Raw genomic sequence first — 20,689 nt, forward strand, 5'->3', positions numbered from 1 at the left:
TTTCTTCTGTTTATCTACGCCCACGAGCAGCCGGTAGTTGCCAAAGATTATTGATTTAACGGCTCTTGATGCTCGCAATACAATCTGCTGACTTGGAATCAATTCATTCACGATTGTAGTACTTATATTGTCTTTAATTGGAGAATCAAGTGAATCGATGCTATAGGAACGTGAATAAGTTCTAAGAACGTTTCGACTAAAACCAATGAGTCATTTTAACGAAATTATTATTTTTACTTCATTTTTATTTTGTATTTAAAATATTGATACGAATGAGTTTTATTTAGAATAAAAATAATAATTTTAAATTTGAGATAACGGATCACTTTAACTTAATTTTTATTTTCCAGATAATTTACGAAAATAATTTTATCTTACCTCGTGATCAAATAAAGCATCTGTATATAATCTTTTATACTAGTTAATCTCTTTAGACGGAATAACAAAAGATTTAGGGTTTTAGCTGTATTTGTTTTCATTACGATTATCTCTGAGTTACAAATGTGTGAACCATATGGCTGTGAAAAATATGCGCTTTTAATGCAGTTGATGTAAGAGACTCAGGAATTATTTGAGAAATTAAAAGATGACTGTATTTGGTAGACAGATTATGAAATAATTCAGAAGAAAATTATATTATTATTTCAACAAAGTGACACATAATTATTGTCGCATAATAATATCGCATATCAACGTGTAATAACTGTCGGTCAAACGATATGATATATCAATACATGATATCGTATTAAACTTTATTTATTATATTGCATAACCATTTCTCAAATATGTTATTTAAATAATGGCAAAATGTGATCTTAAGACGAACTGTCGTAATCTAACGGTACCAGTCGAGGGTTAATAGAAATAATAACAGAAAACAAGTAATAGAACAATACAAAATAGAAATGGATGAAACGTAGAAATCCTTCACACGAATTACATTCAGATCGCTGTAATCCATCCATCCTGTATGCAATACTCGATTACGATGATAATTTCAAAAGGCATGGCAAAGAGAACGAATAAGTTTGTAGTTAAGAAAGTACATCTTCAATTCAATTTCATTCCTCTTCGCGTCAGTTCACGTACGTTCAATTATCTTTCATCTATCCGTTGAAGAATAATGTAAACGGTATATTCTTGCAGAGCTATGAAATAACGTCTATATAGCTCCGGAAGAACTAAATTACACTATAATTCAATATATCATGCAAGTATTCTGCATCCAATTAACCCGTATTTATTGCTTTTATCTCTTAAAGAAACTTGTTTCGCGACGCAAACTAAAGTGTGATTTATCTCCTATATCGAACCATTACGAATTTAATCCTAATTTGTCTGAAATATAACATGTTTTAACAATAAAATAAATTCAAACCTGTTCTTAAAATAAGCTAAAAAATCATGGTATAATTTACGATTTCATTGAAATTCATTAGAAAATATCTGAATTCGAGAAACTGGAACTGAAAGATCTTGAAACCACTTTACCAATGTGAACCCGTGATTTATTTATCTGCAATGTCCTGTTAGATTTTAGATAAAGTTGAGATTATTTCAATTTGGCAGTACAATATTATTCCTAGTTTGTTCTTCTATTTTCACGCAGCATCTTCTTTAACGCTATTTCCGTTAAGATGTCCAGTTAAAATTGGGCGATTTGAATTCAAATTACCTTGAGTCAAGTAACTTGTATGTAAATCAAGGTAATTGAATTTGAGGAATTTGAATTCACGTAGCTTGACTGACCTGGACGAGATTCTCTAAGGTTTTAGAGAATACAACACGATCGATAAAATGATATTATTGATAAGATTTCGCATAAAAGTTGGCTTTACTTCGGAGAAAGTGTAATGGTAGAACATTACTCTTTGTTTCGATCAAAGGTATTAATTTATAAATAAGTTAGTTTTTCACGAGATTCTATAAGCGAAGAAACGTGTATTAAGTAATTTCGTAATTTATAAACTAGTGTTAATTTTCAATCTTTTATATAACGATCGATTTATATGTAATTAGATATGAGCTCCTTAGATTTAGAAAATATAATAATCACAATAATATTAAGTTCTCAAGCGTTATGATTCTATTATTAATATCGTTTGGTCATTTGTAGATAGATTCATAAGATTTCAAAAATCTTTTTTATAAATCATATGAAAATATTTAAATATTAAATTTACGAGAGATACAAGGTAGGCAAACAAAATTTTGATTTGACTACCAGCATTTTATGTTACATGTTATATTTTACTTTAATCGCAAAAAAATTATCACTATTTTGATCGTAACTAACAAGCAGATTGAGGATAATTATATATCGATGGAAAAGTGAGAAAAAATGTACAGAATACGTGGATAATATTAAAAAGTATTCAGAGTTAAAGTAATTGATATAATATTCAGAGCGCAAGTTCCTAATTTGTGCATCGCGCCCTCCGAAACGCATTTCAATTAATATAAAAAATATATATACATATACTAATTATAATCGTATTACGAAATATTTATATTTCATGTATTTTCTTTACATTATAAAATGTGTTTCTTTAGATCTATATGCGGCGGAGAGAATCACAAGTTAATTTATCATTATAAAATGGAATCTTGACTTAAAGAAAGTTGGAAAACACTGATTTAGAGCGAAACAAACCTCCGTTTAGATTCCACTTTTTTATTTACCTACATAAAAATATAAACAATCATTTACAGTTTACAGATAACTGTACCACGAATTTGACGTTAGATTACGAAAAGAAAAAAGAAAAAAATATATTATAAAAGAAACGGGGATGATGATTGCACTTCAATCTTTCGTGACTAATTACACAAATAACGCAACGTTTTATTGCTCGCTTGGTAATCAGTGTAAATACGCGGTGGGCACCACGGACAAGTGTAGTTGACGGTACTGTTGCCGTTGGCCTCCGATGGGACATGCAACTCACGTCATCACGCACGAGCTGCATTAAAGTCATTGCAAAGCGGGACGTTGCCTCATCGAGCGTTGGGATTTTCAAGTCGATGATTTCAATGGTCAGCAAGAGCGTCGTCACCTCCGTGAACGCAAATAGACATTCAGCTCAGCGATTCTACCTTCCCGTTTTTTCCTGCCTTTTGTCTTTCTGCCGTTCACTTTACGCAATTAGAATCGACGATCGATTGTTTATTTTGTCGTTTATCAATGTGTCATCAAAACAAAGCTTCCTTCATTCTTCGTCCGATGCTGGAAAACCTTTCATTAATCGGAAGTGTTCGTATCTGACAAAAATTGATTCAAAAAATATTTTTTATTCTCTTTCAACAGTTTAATACCTTTCTAATACCTTGACTATTTTCTAGTATTTTTGAAAAGCAAGTGTAGCTTATTGCAATAAGTATTTAATTTATTAATTAAAATAGTAGTAACGAATTAATAAGTGGTAAGATGTGGGTTATAAATTCCCGTTGCACAAATGGTTTTTAAAATTGTGTACGATTTTATTTTTAATTTTATCTTATCTTAAATACAATAATTTTATTTCAAATATTATGTGCCACAGAGTAATCAGCTTACCTATCATTTATAAAATTTACGTTTGTAGAATTGTACTTTTATTACTAAACTTAGTTTCCTTATTATACTTGTTATTGTTATAAAGGAAAATTGATTAGTCCTGGTCATTTATAAGCTGTAAAATTTCGTTAATAGTATTGGTTAAGAGAGTCCAGGAATAAATTTCTTTCAAAAGTTAAAGAGAATGGTTCTTGTATATTGAAATATATGTAAAAATTGTTCTCTAAAGGTCTTTCCTTAAGATCCTCATGTGACTGTATAAAACGTATGAATCTATTTCACCTTGTTTATTGTTGGGAGTTTAAAAGAAAGTAGTGGCCATTACGTGATTTGAATACTGGTAGAGGCTATGCTATAATAAGTAATACTATCAAGAATTAATTGTTATATTATAACGACATGTTGTTTTATTTGCAAACTTTATAGCGTATGTCGAAGAAACTTCAACTAATTATCAGAGGACGTATTTCTTTTAATTCTCTATATGATATCCTTTTTAAAACATATTAATTTCGCAATATTCGAAGATTATTCTCATTTCGAATGGAATCCATGCTATTACCACTTTACTATAAAATAGTTATATTCAACGTTCGATGTATCGATTGTTGGAGAACTTTTTAATGCATCTTTATTTTCAATGAAATTTACTCAAATTCGGACAGAATTGAACTAGGAATTACTTAATTTTAATTTGTATTTTACGTCTTACATATAAATACCATTGATAATTTTTATTACGTCAAACACAGAATACGATTGAAAATAAAGTATTAAAAAATGAACAAATTAACACATACTGCAGTTCTCCAATCTTTCGTCTCAATCTCGTTTCAATTTCAGACGAGTAAAAGATTTAATATCTTAAGAAAATCTTTGATATACAGTCGAAACGAAAAATCTTGCAGATTAGTAATTAGATTTTCACACTTCCCTTCAGTTCGAAAAATTTCTTAATGATAACAATAATACGATTTGGTTAAAAATGGAGTAAAAGATGCAACGGAATTAACTTGAACTCCTATGGACCATTTATGATCCAAGAATGCGAATTGATGACAGGCGCGAAACTGCTCGCTATTATTATTATTAGGTCATCCGCGTTTACATTACTGTTTAACACATTAAAGTCTGATAACCGCTGTCAGTTACTTGATAATGATCGTGTCTTTGTATTGAATTACAGGCTGCAACGGTGCCGGATGCGGTTACCCTGGGGCTCCTGCACATAGTAGCGTTCGGTTCACAGGAACAGGTGCCGAAGACGTTATAGACGAAGAGGATGCTCTTCTAAAGGACACGATACTGCCCGAGGGCACAGTGGCTACGTATTCTTGCGAACGTGGGTTTGAACTCCTTGGTCCTGCGCGGAGACAGTGTCAGATTGATGGCTCTTGGACACCGGAAGGGGTTCCATTTTGCGGTAAGTCTATATATTCTTTAAAAGTTACGAGAAAATGTTACTTTTTCAGTAGCCATTAGGAGACATAAAATTGTATGAGGATCGAGTGAAAAATAGGTTCTATCTATTTCCTATTATATCATACAATTTATCAAATGTGCGTTGTATAAAAAGTTATACAACAATACTAGTCCACCACAGAAATGAAAGTTCTTACGTTTTGTGTCGCAAGTGCTCGAATGTTCTTGTTATTTGTCTGTATTATATTTTTGAACAAGCGAGAAGTAATTATATGAAAAAGTTCTACAAGTGATAGACTGAATTTTTCGATTATTTTAAAGGATAATTTGTCAAGTAATAGTATTGGAGAATTGACGAGTAACAATTTATAAATTATTGAATTCACTTTTATAATGTCGCAATTTTATACCAAATCAGATAGAATAATTTAAAATTTGTAAAATTCCATTTGTTTTATATTTATAAAGTTAATCATATTCAATAAACTTTCTAATATTCCAGCAAATTTAGGTTTTATATAACATTTGTTATAAAGGAGAATGCAAAAATAAGAATAATTAAATTATTTATGTTTCACTCAACCAAACTATTTATTATTTAACTTTTAAAATATAGCCTATAAATGGCATAGGTAATTTCTGATCATCTATGACTTCTGATTATAAGTTATATCTCAATATGAGCTATTAAAATTTTCATATAAGATTAACAATGATTAATATTTACTTAGCAATTCTTTGAAATAAATTTTTATTTTGTTTAACATATTACATTTATTTAGGTATTAGATAGATTAGGAACTGGGTTCCAAGTTCTAAATATAAAAAGTAAAATTTCTATATTTTACTCTATCCTCTGTAATCTCAGATATAGTGGATTTCCCGTTTTTTTCAAAAATTAAAACGCTTCCAATATTAAGGAATATTAGATTACAAGGTGGTCGATTCTTCGTGAATATTTTGTAAAATTCCAATATAACGGATTAGGCAGTAAATTGCAAGCACTATTTGCGTTATTTATCCATTAAATTACCTTAATTTTTATAAAACTTACGTACACATTATTTTGAACTGGCATTTTTACAAGTAGCTTCTTCGATTCTTTGTTCGTTTAAGAATGTCAGTTCCCCCAGTTTCTTTTCTTGTTAGTGTTGCGTTAAAACGTAGGAATCGTAAAGTGTTCGATGATTTAAATAAAAATGCAAAGAGAATATTGTATGTAAAAGACACGGTGAATAGATTGCGTTGATAGAAAAATTCTCGCACGAGTCGTTGAGATAGGTGTGTAACCGGGAAATACGTTCGCGGATGTGGGCTTAAGAGAAAGTTTGACGTTCCGAAGAAACTTATGCGTACTTCCGGTCACGCCTGTATGAAGTATTTCACCGCGTTACGAATTGTTATTTATGAAACATAAAATTGTATTAAAACGTAATGACCATATTAACATCAGAGAATTTTGTTTTTAAATGAATCTTGAATATTCGCAAATATTATAAATGGAAATTTGTCATCTCTATTTATAATGTCTTTAATATTGTAGAAATTAAATTCTGTTTGTAATATAACATTTTACGAACTCAAATCCATTCTTTGGGTAAAATGATGTAATGACGTTTAATGATGTATCACTGTATCATGTAACATTGCATTTTACTAATAATTAATTTGCGGTTTCCAAATTACTGTTATTAATAATTAACTAATTTCTAAATTATTTAAATGACAAATAAATAAATATTTTTATTTTATTTATTTATATTTTAAGTACTATAAATAAAAGAATTGAAATATTCCAAATCATGATAATTTACCTTAAATATGAAATGCATTTCGCTTTCTTCTTTCGTGAATTGTTTGTTTACAATACTCAATATGCATCAGTGTACTAAGAAAAAAATAGAAAATTGCCATTATTTATTTATGCATACATTATATCATTTATTCTCCACTGAAACCTGGCAAACTTGTTTAAATTTCCACAATATTGATAAATCTAATCAATGATAAAGTATTAGACAAAAGTGAATTAATTGCCAGCGTAAACAAATCAAAGATGACGTGTTTGAGATAAAAATTAAAGCATATAGATAGTTGATGTTTTCTTTACGCTCTTGAAACAAAGGAACAACGCAATCAACGTTATTTCTGGATTAAAATAACTTGTACAAAAATATAAAATCCAAGATATTCGTATAAAGATGTAAAGAAGAAATTTAAAACTAAAATTTCGGAAGGCGACTAACCTGATTCAGCGTGTCCTTGACCGAGGAGACCGACGACAGTAGAAGAAATGCTAAAGATAGTGGGGGTATTACACCGTTAAGTCTGAACCTGTTACCTCCTAAGAACGCCTGCGGCCTTCTCAACCTGGTGCGCATTGCTGACATAGGTTCACCATTTCGTCCTTCCCGGTCCAGCTCGAATTTACTTCCTCCTCCAATGTTTCGCTCTTTCGTGAATACCTTTTGGGTTAAAGAATTGTCGAAGAATCTTAAATATGTATGACTTTGGATGCTAAACGTTCCAAGTTTCGATATACGAGTATCTAGGAGAATAAAATCGCATTCCTGAACGACATAAATTGAGTGTAAAGAATGTAATAGAAAATATAAAGATGTATGTTCTTTGAAGCTGAAACACTCGTAGAGCATTGGATATGTGAATGAATGACCAAATTATTTGAATAGGTGGCGATTTTCTTTAGGATGTATGCAAAGGATTTCCACAATTTTTCTTAATTAGAATAATTCGCAGGACAGAATATTTCATGGTAGTTTATGCGATTTATTTAGAATGGAAACAATTGGATAGAACGATTTTTTCATGGAAAATGTGTCTGATCAATAATTATTATTTATAATTGTTGAATAGAATCACATTTGGCAAATCATATTTATAAATGTCTGATTGTAGCGACAATCTGTTTTATAATAAAAACAATTAGCATTAATTAAAAGACATTTAATCAAAAGCATTCTATTAAAAATTATAAAATGGCGAGTTGCGTCAGAAATCAAATTTAACTGTAAGTCTTCTGTTTTTTAAATTCTTTAACCTAAATTACCATAAATAATGAGGATCATGTCGTATAAATGTAGAGATTTAATCGCGTATTTTTCTGCTACAAATGTTCGATAGATTTGAAAAAGGAAGAGACTGATGAGGCTGAGTCGATGGGCAAATATATATTCAATGTCATACAACATTATAATTATAATAATTATACAATTATATCGTGTCACTTAATGTATTGAAATCTTTAGAAAATATCTACATTATAATATTTTGGAATATATACCTACTGTTAAGGAGCAAACTAAAGGATTACACAACTGAGTGACACGATCGTTGTTTGGTTTACGAATAGTATATTAAATATTTAAAATAGGTATTATATACACGAATTAGTATGTTTTTCTTTCCTCTGATAGTTTATTTTTATCAATAGCAATTAATTTAATCCGGATCATCGAATGACGTAATAAGAGGGCTGAAAGCGTTATGATTACAATATTACGTATAACAATTCTTTTACTTCTTCATATCTAATATATTTAATTTAAACGTATAACTATATTAAAAGATATAATTTATTCAATTTATAAAGAGATAATAACCTTAATATATTTATACAATATCAAAGCATCAGTTTCAACATGGGCAATTGTTTGAAATTTAAAAAAGCAGAATAGAATAATAGCATAAATAGGATTATAATATACAATAAATACAATATTATAGAATATAATATATGTATAATAATAAATAAAATATATAAAGTATTAGAAATAAAATACAATGTATGTGTATATATTTTGATAATGCAACTTTCATTTATATTATTCGACGTGCGATTCACGGCAATATATCTAACTGAGAAGACCAAAGAAGCACTGTAAAAGATTCAGATCTGGGTCGTCATGGCACAAATTAGAAGTACATGATTCCGATACGCTTCAACTATCACAAGGACTGTCCTCCACCTTATTCAGCTCATTTTTGCAGTCGAAAAGGCACACAAGTACATTCCAATTACCAGGCTATTTATAATATTTAAAACGTAAATGATAGTTAATTATCGCTAGATGTAACGAGCCAAACAAACACGAAAATAAGTAGCATTTCATCGTACCTATTGGATTAATCATTTATAAATTGTCATTAGATCCGCATAAATAAATTAGAAGTCTATAAAACGCAAATAATCGATGAAGCATCAATACACATAGCTAAAGTGTGTCTCTTGGAAAGTAGTTCCATTGCGATTCCAAGCCCCCATTAATCCGTTTACCGTTGCTAAATTCTATCACGCAATTTATGCCTTGGAAAAACGTGCCAATCTTTTGAATCGTTCATAATGCAGGCATTGTATTTCTTAGAAGCGACAGTAGAATGTGTAGGCTAATGCTTTCAAGCATTGATTACGAACGAGGAGAATCATTATGTCAGTATCTTTGATAAGGAACAGGTTTTTGTCATTAACTGGAAAATCTATAGTTAAGTACGTCGAAAAAGTTTACAAATAATAAGACAGTAACTGATTGCTCCTTTAAACTATTTAAAAATTTCGCTTAAGACGATCGATGATTTTAGAGGTGGTTGCTCCTAACGATAATTTGAAAACGAGAATAACAACTGGAATGATATTTGATATTTGAATTGATATTAATATTTATAAAATAGTTCAACAAAAATGTCCTCTTATTGTATGAAAATAAAATTACTATCCGCAGAACATCGTGCCATAATTGATTCGGATAAGATCCTATTTTAGAATTAATTATAGCATTCACATTTAGAGATTTGTAGCGATAATTTCAGAAAGAATACAGACTTTTAGATAATTTTTTATAAATTAATTTTTTATAATTAATTAATTTTTTATAAACTTGTGAAAGATCGTCCATTAAAAATCATCACGATTTAACTTCATTTGCTTATGTGTATTATATATTATATATTATATGTTTATAAGAGACACCACGTACCTCATGATGTAATTTATTCTTATAAATCCTTAGATAAGTAATATCATTTTCTGAGAAGTTTCACTGTACTCCACTGGAGATTAAGATTACACATCAAGTTTGCTATCGTATAATATAATGAAGTAAAAAATTTGCAATTAAATGTGAACAATGATTGTAAGTTTATTATAAACATCTTAATGTACATTTTTAATTGTTGACAATAAGTAATAGATTATTTCATTCGTTTCTGTAAAATATATTCGATTATGCGTAGACCATTTTCAAACGTAATTAATACTATAACAATTGATTGATTAGTATTATAATTAACTTGGCTATAAGTTTGAGAATGTATAAAAATTTCCTGAAGTAAATATCGTTTGCTGTCTGATTTTTACTTTTATACGTATATCCATATTAATGATTATAAGTATCTGTATTAGAATAAATATTGATAACAGCGGAATGTTGGAAGTCCTCCGTGAAAGGACGCAGTTTACAACCGGAAATGTCGAAGAATATTGATTGCACAGGCCTCAATTCTGAAAGCTTCAAGGCTTTCACACGATCAGACTGGCCTCCATTTCCAATTACATATATACATGTTTCACTATTGCTTGTTTTATACCTATACGAACTCTATATACGAACTCTTTTAATTAACGTCAAGTAATTTAAATTTAAAATAAACTACAGATTTAAAGAATGTGGAAGAAAGAGGAGAAGATTCGATGTTAATTTAGTTTTGATGGTGTAATATCGATAGTTCCGAATACATTTGGGATACGTTCTTCAATACTATTAATATAATGATACGAAATAGAGAAAACTGAGAACATTTATATAAATTGATATTTTTGTGAACACAACTAAAAGACAATAATCTGTTGCATCTGTTAAATTTTGTTGCATATTTTATATATTTTTATATATTGCAGCCACCCTATTTATCCTTTTAAGCAATATAATTGTAAGCACTAATTTCCATCGTCGTATCAGTGTCATAATTAGATATTTAAGTACCGAGTTTTCTAAGTTCGTCAAATGGTATTTCAACCGAGGGAAAACGTACCACTTTGGTAATTTCAATCAGCAGACCTGAACAGCTAATGAAGCAATAGTTTAAAGCTTAGTCGCTATCTTAACTGGAGAAAGATACTAATTGGAGCATAAAGATTTTCGATTTTTCAACTTCATTTATTCCGAAAGTTAAGCTTCGGTTGGCTTTAAATTGATAATAAAGCATCATCGGCTATAGAAAATTGTTTAATTATTTATAATCAGAAAGATCAAAAACAAATAATATAAACATGTAATTTACAGAATACTAATTTAGTAACAATTTAATAACTGGATTTATTCCTATAATATTTTAATATTTTACTATACCTAAATTCTTTTTAAAATGAACAAACGGAATTTTATCTTCGCCAACAGTTTCTTTACATAAAATAATTATCAATAATCGTGTATTAATATATATGCTACATAGACATTAACAGGAGCATACTTTTCTAAATTACTTTATAATCCTATTTGCATCGATATTCATTACCTATAAGCTAAATGATATAACATATGAATTTCACAAACATCGTAAGCTAAATTTTTGGGTTTTTATTATAGGCAAATAATCTTAAAACGCGTACCTTTATTGTAACTTCTGAACATTTTTTCATACTCTCATAATCATACTCTCTAGTTTTTAAGAAATTGGAAACACATATTAATTTTTATATAATTTATATTTATCTTATTCCCCTCCCAAGTATGTTAATATGTACGATTATGTCACTAAACATGGTGGCCCTTTTTAGCCACCAAGCAATATCAAAGGTAGAGAATCAATAAAAGTAGACTTACTATGTGGTTTCCTATGTGTAACCAACGATATAAACCTCCTTTACATACTAAACTAGTTAATTTTACAATGACATAACTTTTGAATGAGACTCGTAACAGTATCAAACAGTCACTATTATTACCATTCTTATTTCTGACAGACAACTATTTTTGGCGAAATGTATAGTACTTGTTGAGAAAATAGCTGGTTATGATTAGTTTGATACGGCCCCGTTTTCATCGCAAATAAACAAGCAAACAAATTCAGAATCTCAGCGGGAAATTGGTCAGTTAGCGTTTGAGCTGCAGTTTCTCGTAATTTTCTGCCAACCGCAAAGGCGGATTGCCACTTACGCGCTTATGCGTGAACTTGACTTTTCGAAGGTAAACTTCTGCACCGTTCACCACCAACTGGATGCGTAATCGCGCTTATACCGTAATTTCAACTGAATGTGAAAAAAGGAAAAGAACACCAGCCATTCCATCGATGCCATTCTAAGCAGATTCGAGTCACATTGCATTTCTTACTGCTTTGAAAACTTGAAAGATAACTTCATAAGATGGGTATTTCTTTATAATTTTTAACATAGGGAAATTGATTTTTCATTAAAAAAATTTTGTTTAAATACGTTGAACCTTTTATAATAAAACTGAAAGAAGGCAACTAGATCCAATTGTATAGTTTCTGAAATACTGGTACACTCGGCTTCAAAATATTTGACATATGTAAAACACGTTTGATACTCCTAGGATAATCATTATATCTGTTGGAAAACTAGAAAAATTTAAGTAATCGACATAAGAAAATTAAAAACATTTTCTGCGGATATAAGAATTATAAAAAGAAAGAATCTGTTAAAACCTACAAGTATCTATATCTACGAAGGATAAACTAATTAGGTTCCAAAAAATTCCGCATCGTGTGGAACCATACTGTACGAAATGAAGAATTAATGCAAAAATGATGGTTAAACAGTTAACAAAAGTTCATATTCTACTCCTTCATAATTGAGAGAAATAATTAATAATTTAAATAATTAATTTAAAGTATTCACAAATCTCGCCGGTTTTTTATGTAAAAAGCTTGAAGTTGCTACTTCTTTATAGCAGAAAAATTGTCAAATGCAAAGGGTTAGCATTGTACGAACTAAAAATGGATTAAAAATTTCAGTATTCAAAAATTCCAAACGCAAATATGTGACAGCACATTGCACTTGCTCAGCTAAAAAACATCGAATGACAGTGTCTGCACTTAAAAGTTCTCATTATGCTCTTTTTTGTGCGGATTTCTCCAATTTCTCCAATTCTTGAACCGTGGTAGAGCGAAATTTGTAGGAATACCGTTTTACGTGGGTTTTCCCAATTTTGAAACCGTGTTAATGCGAATCCGTGTTGTAAGAACACTGTGTTATGTGAAGGATATCTGTACTGGTATGTTACCAATGTCAAATTTTTTATCAAAAGTTTTATCAAAAATAGAACGTTTATCCAAAAGTGTATATTTGCATATAAAATTAATATACTTGTATAGTACCAATTATTGTACTAAGTACTAATACTATAGTAGAGTATTAGCGGAGTATTAGTAAAATTTAATATCTTACATTAAGCTTTAGTTATCATTGTCCTTCATATCATTTGTTCATTTCATGTAATATTCTATTCCTAATTCACGCTTAATTTCTATTTCTTAGATTTGTTAATATCTTAAATAAACCTTTTGCAAAATGCATGGTAATCGTTTCTGCAAAATGCATTGCAACGAAACTAATGCGCCGATGACGCAGTTTCGTTTCTGCTAGTTATCAAGTAAAATCACGTTTTTGCATCTCTAGTTGCAGTGTGTAACTTTTACGCCAACTTTCACTTGTTTTCTTTCAATTTTTCCATCCGTGAAGGTACTAATCATTGTCTTTAGATCTTCACGATGACAGTTAAATGCTGGTATCCTTCATTTGTGCTTTTGCAGACCGTTTTCCTCGAGGAAATCGTAAAATCGCATTAACTGTATTTATGTATGAGTGACACGAAACGGTCAGCGATATTTTCTATGAATGTAAAACGTTAAACTGTTATGTTGATCTTCGTCATTATCTACAAAATACTTTTTAAGAAACATGTAAAAATACCATTAGGAATAATATTGTATTTGCAAGATTTTACGTATTTCATTAAATGAGGTGTTTTCTCATTCATTCAAATAAGTTTATTATGAAATTAATTATAATTATATACATTATGCAGCTGGTTTTCATCCATTTTTTTATAGAAATATCATTGATTAGAAAATCTAAAATTTTGTCAATTTGTTCTTCGGGTAGAAACCAGCAAATATGTAAATACGCATGTGCATATCAATATTTTAATGAAATCTTATAAAAATATGAAACGTAAAGGAAATGGTAAATGCATTTTTTTCAATGCAGTACGTTCAAGATGAAAATACATATATATGGTTTATGTTTTATAGCGATTTATTACATTAAATATATTAAGTAAATAATTAGTTTGTTGAATAAATTTAATATGGTGACGTCATACTGCTTATGTAAATATTATATACATTTCCATATCATGGATTTTCAAATTTTTATTATTAATTAGTAACAGACATTAATTCATAATTATTATATTAACACTTAACACTTTTACTGTATATTATATTAGGAGTGAGACAATTATCATTTTCCTCCTATCTCATATTTTGTTATAACCCTTTCATACATTTTTTAACAACGTTTGTTTTGTATATTGTCTCTGAAAATATCATTTTCGCATTGCCCCTATTATTTTTACAAGATCATAATAATCCTTTTTGTATATTTTCTCTTATATTATATACTTTATCTCTCTTCGACTTAAAATTAGTGTAACAAGATATAGAAGGGTAAAAAATACTTTGATAATTAAAAGTTAATTAAATAACATCATATTTGATACTCGTATAAGACGAATATTAGATACGTTTTATATCACCAGACAATAAAAATCTGCTTTTTGTGTGAAGAATTACATTAATAACCCCACAAAAATTTGTGAAGAACTTTGTATATTTTAATTTACTGATATTATGTGTTACGTAATAATACAGCTAGAGGAAAAGATAATTAATGGAAATCGGTATTAATAAAGTTTAATCGAATTGTGATACTACATACTTAATTTTTAATTATTACATCTTTGCAATACATCGATTATTTAGTAAATAATTAAAATTAATATTTATATTTTTGTGCTGTATTAGCTGTATTTAACGAAAATTAATTGGTACTTATTTCTACTACCTGCCTGTACCTAACTGTATATAAAGTGGAATATTTATTCAGATTTTCTTAAAGAAATGAAACACCACAGTCATGATCATGATCATCTTCGCATTAATTATACTTTCATATTAGAAGATTTACGATTAACATTCTCTGTGCTTAAACTTACTTCGTGCATAGAAGTAGAAAAGATGTCGCGTCATGCATACGCGTGACCACTAACTGTGACGTGATAATCAAAATTGAACAATTACAATCGATTAATCATGGTTCAACCGCTTGAACGCTTCTTGGCATGTAAATCGTTTATATCTGTATTATAATCGTTAATAGAATACAAATAGACTACTCGTAACATAAATATTTAAATAATGCACGTATAGATACGTGATTTGCGTAGAAAACGATGTAGTGATAATTATTGGTTTGCGGGTGAGCATATAAATTCAGAATTCAAAGCTTCATGTAAAATATATACATACACTTTATTTCAAGGCTTGAAAAATATAATTGTTTATTATAAGGTGTGTATGTATATTTCTTCTTTTTGTTTTTATAGTTAATTGGATGTATGCATATATGTCTTAATAGTGTTTTATCTCATTTAAGTCTCTGCATTATAATTAATGAATTTTTAATATCGTTAATTGTATATAAAATATGTTTATCTGTTTAGGCATTTAATTAGTTTTCAATTGCATTAATTTGTATTTAATATCTAATAATCTATTACTTGTAAATAGTTAATCATTCGTGAAATGTTTGCCAATACACGTACTTTTTAATTATGTCATCATACATTTCATACAGTTTTCGAGTTTCAGGATTACATTTTCTTAAACTTTGTTCATTAGGATGATATTTTAGTGAATAGAATTAACTGCACTTCCGTCGACTAAATCCAGTTATTTGAACGTGAATTCCAATTATGGTCGAGAAATCATAGGTAGAGAGAACCAGTGAACTATTACACAGTATATTAATTCCAGTTATATTAACTATTTGTCTGCAAATCGCTCGTTGTAATTTAGACGTGTCTCCTTTTTCAGAATAATATGATATAAATTCAAAGAACAATTAGTTATAATCAAACCAAATCAAGTAGTGCTAAAATACAATACATATTTAAGTTTTGTTGATGACCTTAGTTAAAACAGGAATCCATTAATAAAAGTGAAAATGAGAAATAAAACTTCATGGAAATAAAGAACTTTTTAGAAATAATAAAATTCAAATACTTACATGAACACAGTTTTAAAGTAGGAAAAAAATTAATCTAAACGATTTAGCTCAAATCAGAATGACTATCGATCAAATTTAAAAATCCGAATAATATCGACTGTAATTACGTATCATGGAATGAGATATAAAATCCGAAATATAGAATCTTAGCTTTAGGAAATCGTGTATTTGAAGATTACTGCTCCTTATACATACATACCTATACTGATATTAGCTACAATATCCGGTAATTAATATAACAATGTAAGTATAAATGATGTATATAGCTGAGGGATAAATATATGTACGTTTGTATATATTAGAATCAGAAATGATCAATGAGCGAAAAAAAGACATTCAGCTCCCTTTAAGCAGATCTTAAAGAATGTTAGTATTGGTTTGGGTTAGATCAACGCTGTCGCCAACACAATCCAGAATTCTAGAAACAATGATAGAGGCTTGTATCTTCGCAATGCATGATTTTCTCAATTTAAGATTTTATATTTGAGGGTCATTATTTCGTCTAATGACATCCACAAAATCTGGTATCGATCTACCACTGGTGTTATTTGGGATTTTATCTAAAATATTTCACGCGAGACAAGAAAATAACCTGTTATTAACATTTGACAAAATATTATAGAAATTCACATAAATGCATTGTCTAGAAACTTATTTTCTAAATAGAAATTTCCATGAAAAATTATGAATATTAGCCAGTAACATAAAAATCAAAATCCCGCGGCCAGTAATGTAGTATGAAAAAACAAATCACGTCTTTTTCGTATAGTCTTCGCATATCAATAATTTACACCATATATCACGTACAGTACAATACACATACATACGTATTACTTACTATATTACATAAATGAATCACGCGAAAGAAAGAAACAGGAAGTTTCGAAAACTGCACTGTACTCGCGTGTTCCACGTCCAAAGAAGTAAATACAACATCAATGTTCAACAATAAACGTACTGTTATATGCCAAAGATTTGAAAAGGCTCGGAGTTCAATAACAGGAATCGTTTTCCTTTGTTCTTCGCTCGATCGGCATGTATCTACAAGTGCCGAAGCTGTTGATCGTTTTCTTCGATCTAACGTATTTGAATAACATGGCCGTGGAGACGAAACCTTTCGTAATAATCCGTATAAGAAATAACTGTAAATTATGACGTATCCACGTGTGTGTCGGGAGAATGCGTGTGGGAACGCGTGCGACGTGTACGCTAACTCAAAGGAATCGGTATGTAGGTTTAGGTCGAGAACGCATCAATTACACGTTCTCTGTGTAGTCTATCTGTTCACAGCTGTGCCCGGATAGAATGTAGATTGACTTCGTAATCAGATACTTTTTTAAATTGGCTGCTTGAATGTTTCAATAGTTTCCTTGAATAGAATTCCTTGGCTTCGTGATCGACTTCCCACCTTCAATATTCACGATTATGTGCTCTATCGAGAGCTTCCATCCAATTCGGATATGCTATAAGGTGCCTGCCTTAATAAAAACTGAAACAATCCTTTTTTCGGTAAATAGGATGTCCGTCGAATGGCTGCTAATTTATCGAGTGTAGTTATAAACAGTTTTTAAGCCAAGCTACATTTGAGAACAGATTATTTAACTCATTATTAGTGGCGTGATAAAGAGTGAAATATATCGTGCGAATTAACAGTCCGGTGACCATAGTTTTTTACGGGGATATGACATCCTAAAAAGAAAGTTCGTTTGACTAACGTTAATAATTTCGATTGTAATTATCCTAATTAAATAGCCATATTTCTGGAAATTAATTTCTTTCAGTTCTTATACAATACTTCCTTAGTGATTAGAGTAATTCTAACGAAAAGTTATTTGAGTCAGTTTCTTATTTTTGATATGCTTTCTTGCTAGGCTTAAAGTACGTAATATGTTCTCACTCTTTTGTTATTATACCAGAGGCTAATGATATTTTGTAACATATAATAGGTTCGTGCAGACTTTAAGATTGAATTTTAAAAAATGTTGAAATTAGGCGATTCAAATAACGCCAGCTTACTATACTCTGAATGTTGTCCGTAGTATCGATTCATTGGAAACAAATGGAATTATTCAATGATTCCTTTTGCCGGATTTACAGCGATGAACGAAGATATTATATACAAATTTATGTACAAAATGTACTCTTTAAACTTCCGAGTTTGGAGTTTAAATACAAATATTACAATTCATCATCGTTAAGTAGTTTTGCGATAAAAAATAGTACATGATAATTTATTTTTAAGAAAACAACATTTTAATTATTGTGAAAACTGATTTTTGAACTATTTTCGAAAAATAATGATTCTGCTAGTATAAGATAGAAACGATCATCGAAAAAAAAGTTTCAGCTTCTTGTAACAATTAATCAGAATGAAGCTTTTACGTAATTGTTTTACGAAACGAAATCGATGTTGGGATTATTTTTAATCATTGTTTTTTTTATGTTCTATAAAGAGATTTACATAAAGAATCGTGTCATTTTACAAATTCTCAGAATGTTACAGGATAAGCTGGTCCGTGTCGATATTTCTGATCATGACTATATCTACAATGACATTGAGATAAATTTCTCTTGAATTTCTCTTATTAAATGGATTTTATACATACTGTTTGATATAATAATAATCAAAATGAATATCAATTACCTCCTAGCCTTATGATTTGTTTTATGGCTACACTTACTAGATCAGTTCTACATGGAATGCTGTGACATTAATATGAAACACATAACTTGAGTTAGTTAACATGCTATAACTTGAATTTAATGACTTTTAATTTTTAAATTTAAATAAAACTTGTTTTATTATCTGTGTGTTTTTCAATTATAATCTATTATAAATGTGATTGGGTAATTATTATGAAATAAGCGATTGGATTATTATTATATCGGGTTGTTACTATGTTTATTATAAAATGTTTTATTATCAGATCTTGTTTTATGTAGTGATCGAAGCCATTGATGAATTATTATATTGTGTACTACACTTATTCTTATATAATGTAAATTAAGCAATTAAAAATATTTTTTATATTGATTTATTGATAAATAAGGAATAAAGTATGTCGATATATTAACAGTTCACTAAAAAATTGTATTACTTATGTATACAGTATTTTTATATATACAGTACCTTTTCTTAACTTTATTTTATTTTAACATCCTATTACCATAATCATATTTGTTAAATTGTTTTATTTAAAAAATTATTGTATCATTTAACTGTTACTTAATAAATTCAGAATTTTGCTCCCTTGTATTTAGAATATTTTACGAAACTTACACAAAAGTATTTTGTAACATTCTTTTATATTAAGTATAAAAAGCTTCCAATTATATTTTTGATATTACGTTCTTGAACTTTCGTTATGTACACTGTTACATAACGAACGTGTGTCGTTTTAAGGAAGGAAGATAGACGATTGTATTTATAGATCTTGATTTATTTGAAAGTGATTAGTATGTAAGAACCAGTATGCCACTATGACTGAATTTAGAAAAGCGTTCAAGGAAAACCTTCTTTGTCCCTATATAGCGTTAGCAGATAACATTTCCTTTTTAGATTTCTTTCACGTACAAAAATAATGATGTTACTTTAAACTAGCAATCATACGTTTGGTGTGTTGACAACATAGAAGCAATTCATATAAATTTAAGAATTTACGTGTTATTATATTTCATCGATAATTATAATTTATTTTTATCATTTAGTAAAAATGTTACTGTTACGAAGCGTTTAAAAACTTGAATAGAAACTTACAAATCTTCGATGGTAAATCGATTTACTTAAAATGTAGCTGAAAAATCGATATAGAGTATATGGAGCCGATGAAGATGATATCTTAAAACAGTTATGTATTAAGTTATCATGCCGCAGCTCATAACTGTAGCTATAATTAGATTGTAACTCATCGCTTTTTATCTACGATATTTAAAACTTTAACAGTTAGGAACATGGTATGGTTTGTAGTGTGTAGCAAGTAACGTTATAACAGACTTGTTTTCTGACTAATATCTTCTGCACAATGCATTTGCTGTCTCATTCATACATCTTCAATTGTTCTGCAAGTATATATTTTAAGGTCGTGGTAACAAATTATACTCACGAATCCGTAAAAATGTCTTGAGACAATGCTAAACAGTACTCTGTGATTCAACGTTAAGACGTTTACTAAATCTTTTCTATGCATGAAAGAATCATATCAAATATTTAAGCTACATTTTAAGCAAATCATTCTTTTCAACATATTTATACATCGTATAAGTCGAATATTTTTAATAATATTTATCTTTTATGACGTTATTCATTTTAGATATCATTACTCACCAAGCTATAAAGTTATTTATTTTATTACTTATTAAGTTACTTATTAAACTATTAAAGTAAGATC

The 20,689-nt window shown here is 29.1% G+C and overlaps 1 protein-coding gene across 1 annotated transcript in view; it reads left to right on the forward strand.

The window, feature by feature from the left end:
• Positions 1-20,689, forward strand: part of LOC100644559 — an 86,087-nt gene that overhangs the window by 17,034 nt on the left and 48,364 nt on the right. Inside the window, exon 2 of the mRNA XM_003396434.4 lies at positions 4,743-4,979. Within this exon, the coding sequence (XP_003396482.1) occupies positions 4,743-4,979 (237 nt within the window). The remainder of the gene's footprint in view (positions 1-4,742; positions 4,980-20,689) is intronic.

This window comes from Bombus terrestris, chromosome 7, assembly GCF_910591885.1.
Source record: "Bombus terrestris chromosome 7, iyBomTerr1.2, whole genome shotgun sequence".
In the NCBI taxonomy this organism is placed as follows: Eukaryota; Metazoa; Arthropoda; class Insecta; order Hymenoptera; family Apidae; genus Bombus; species Bombus terrestris.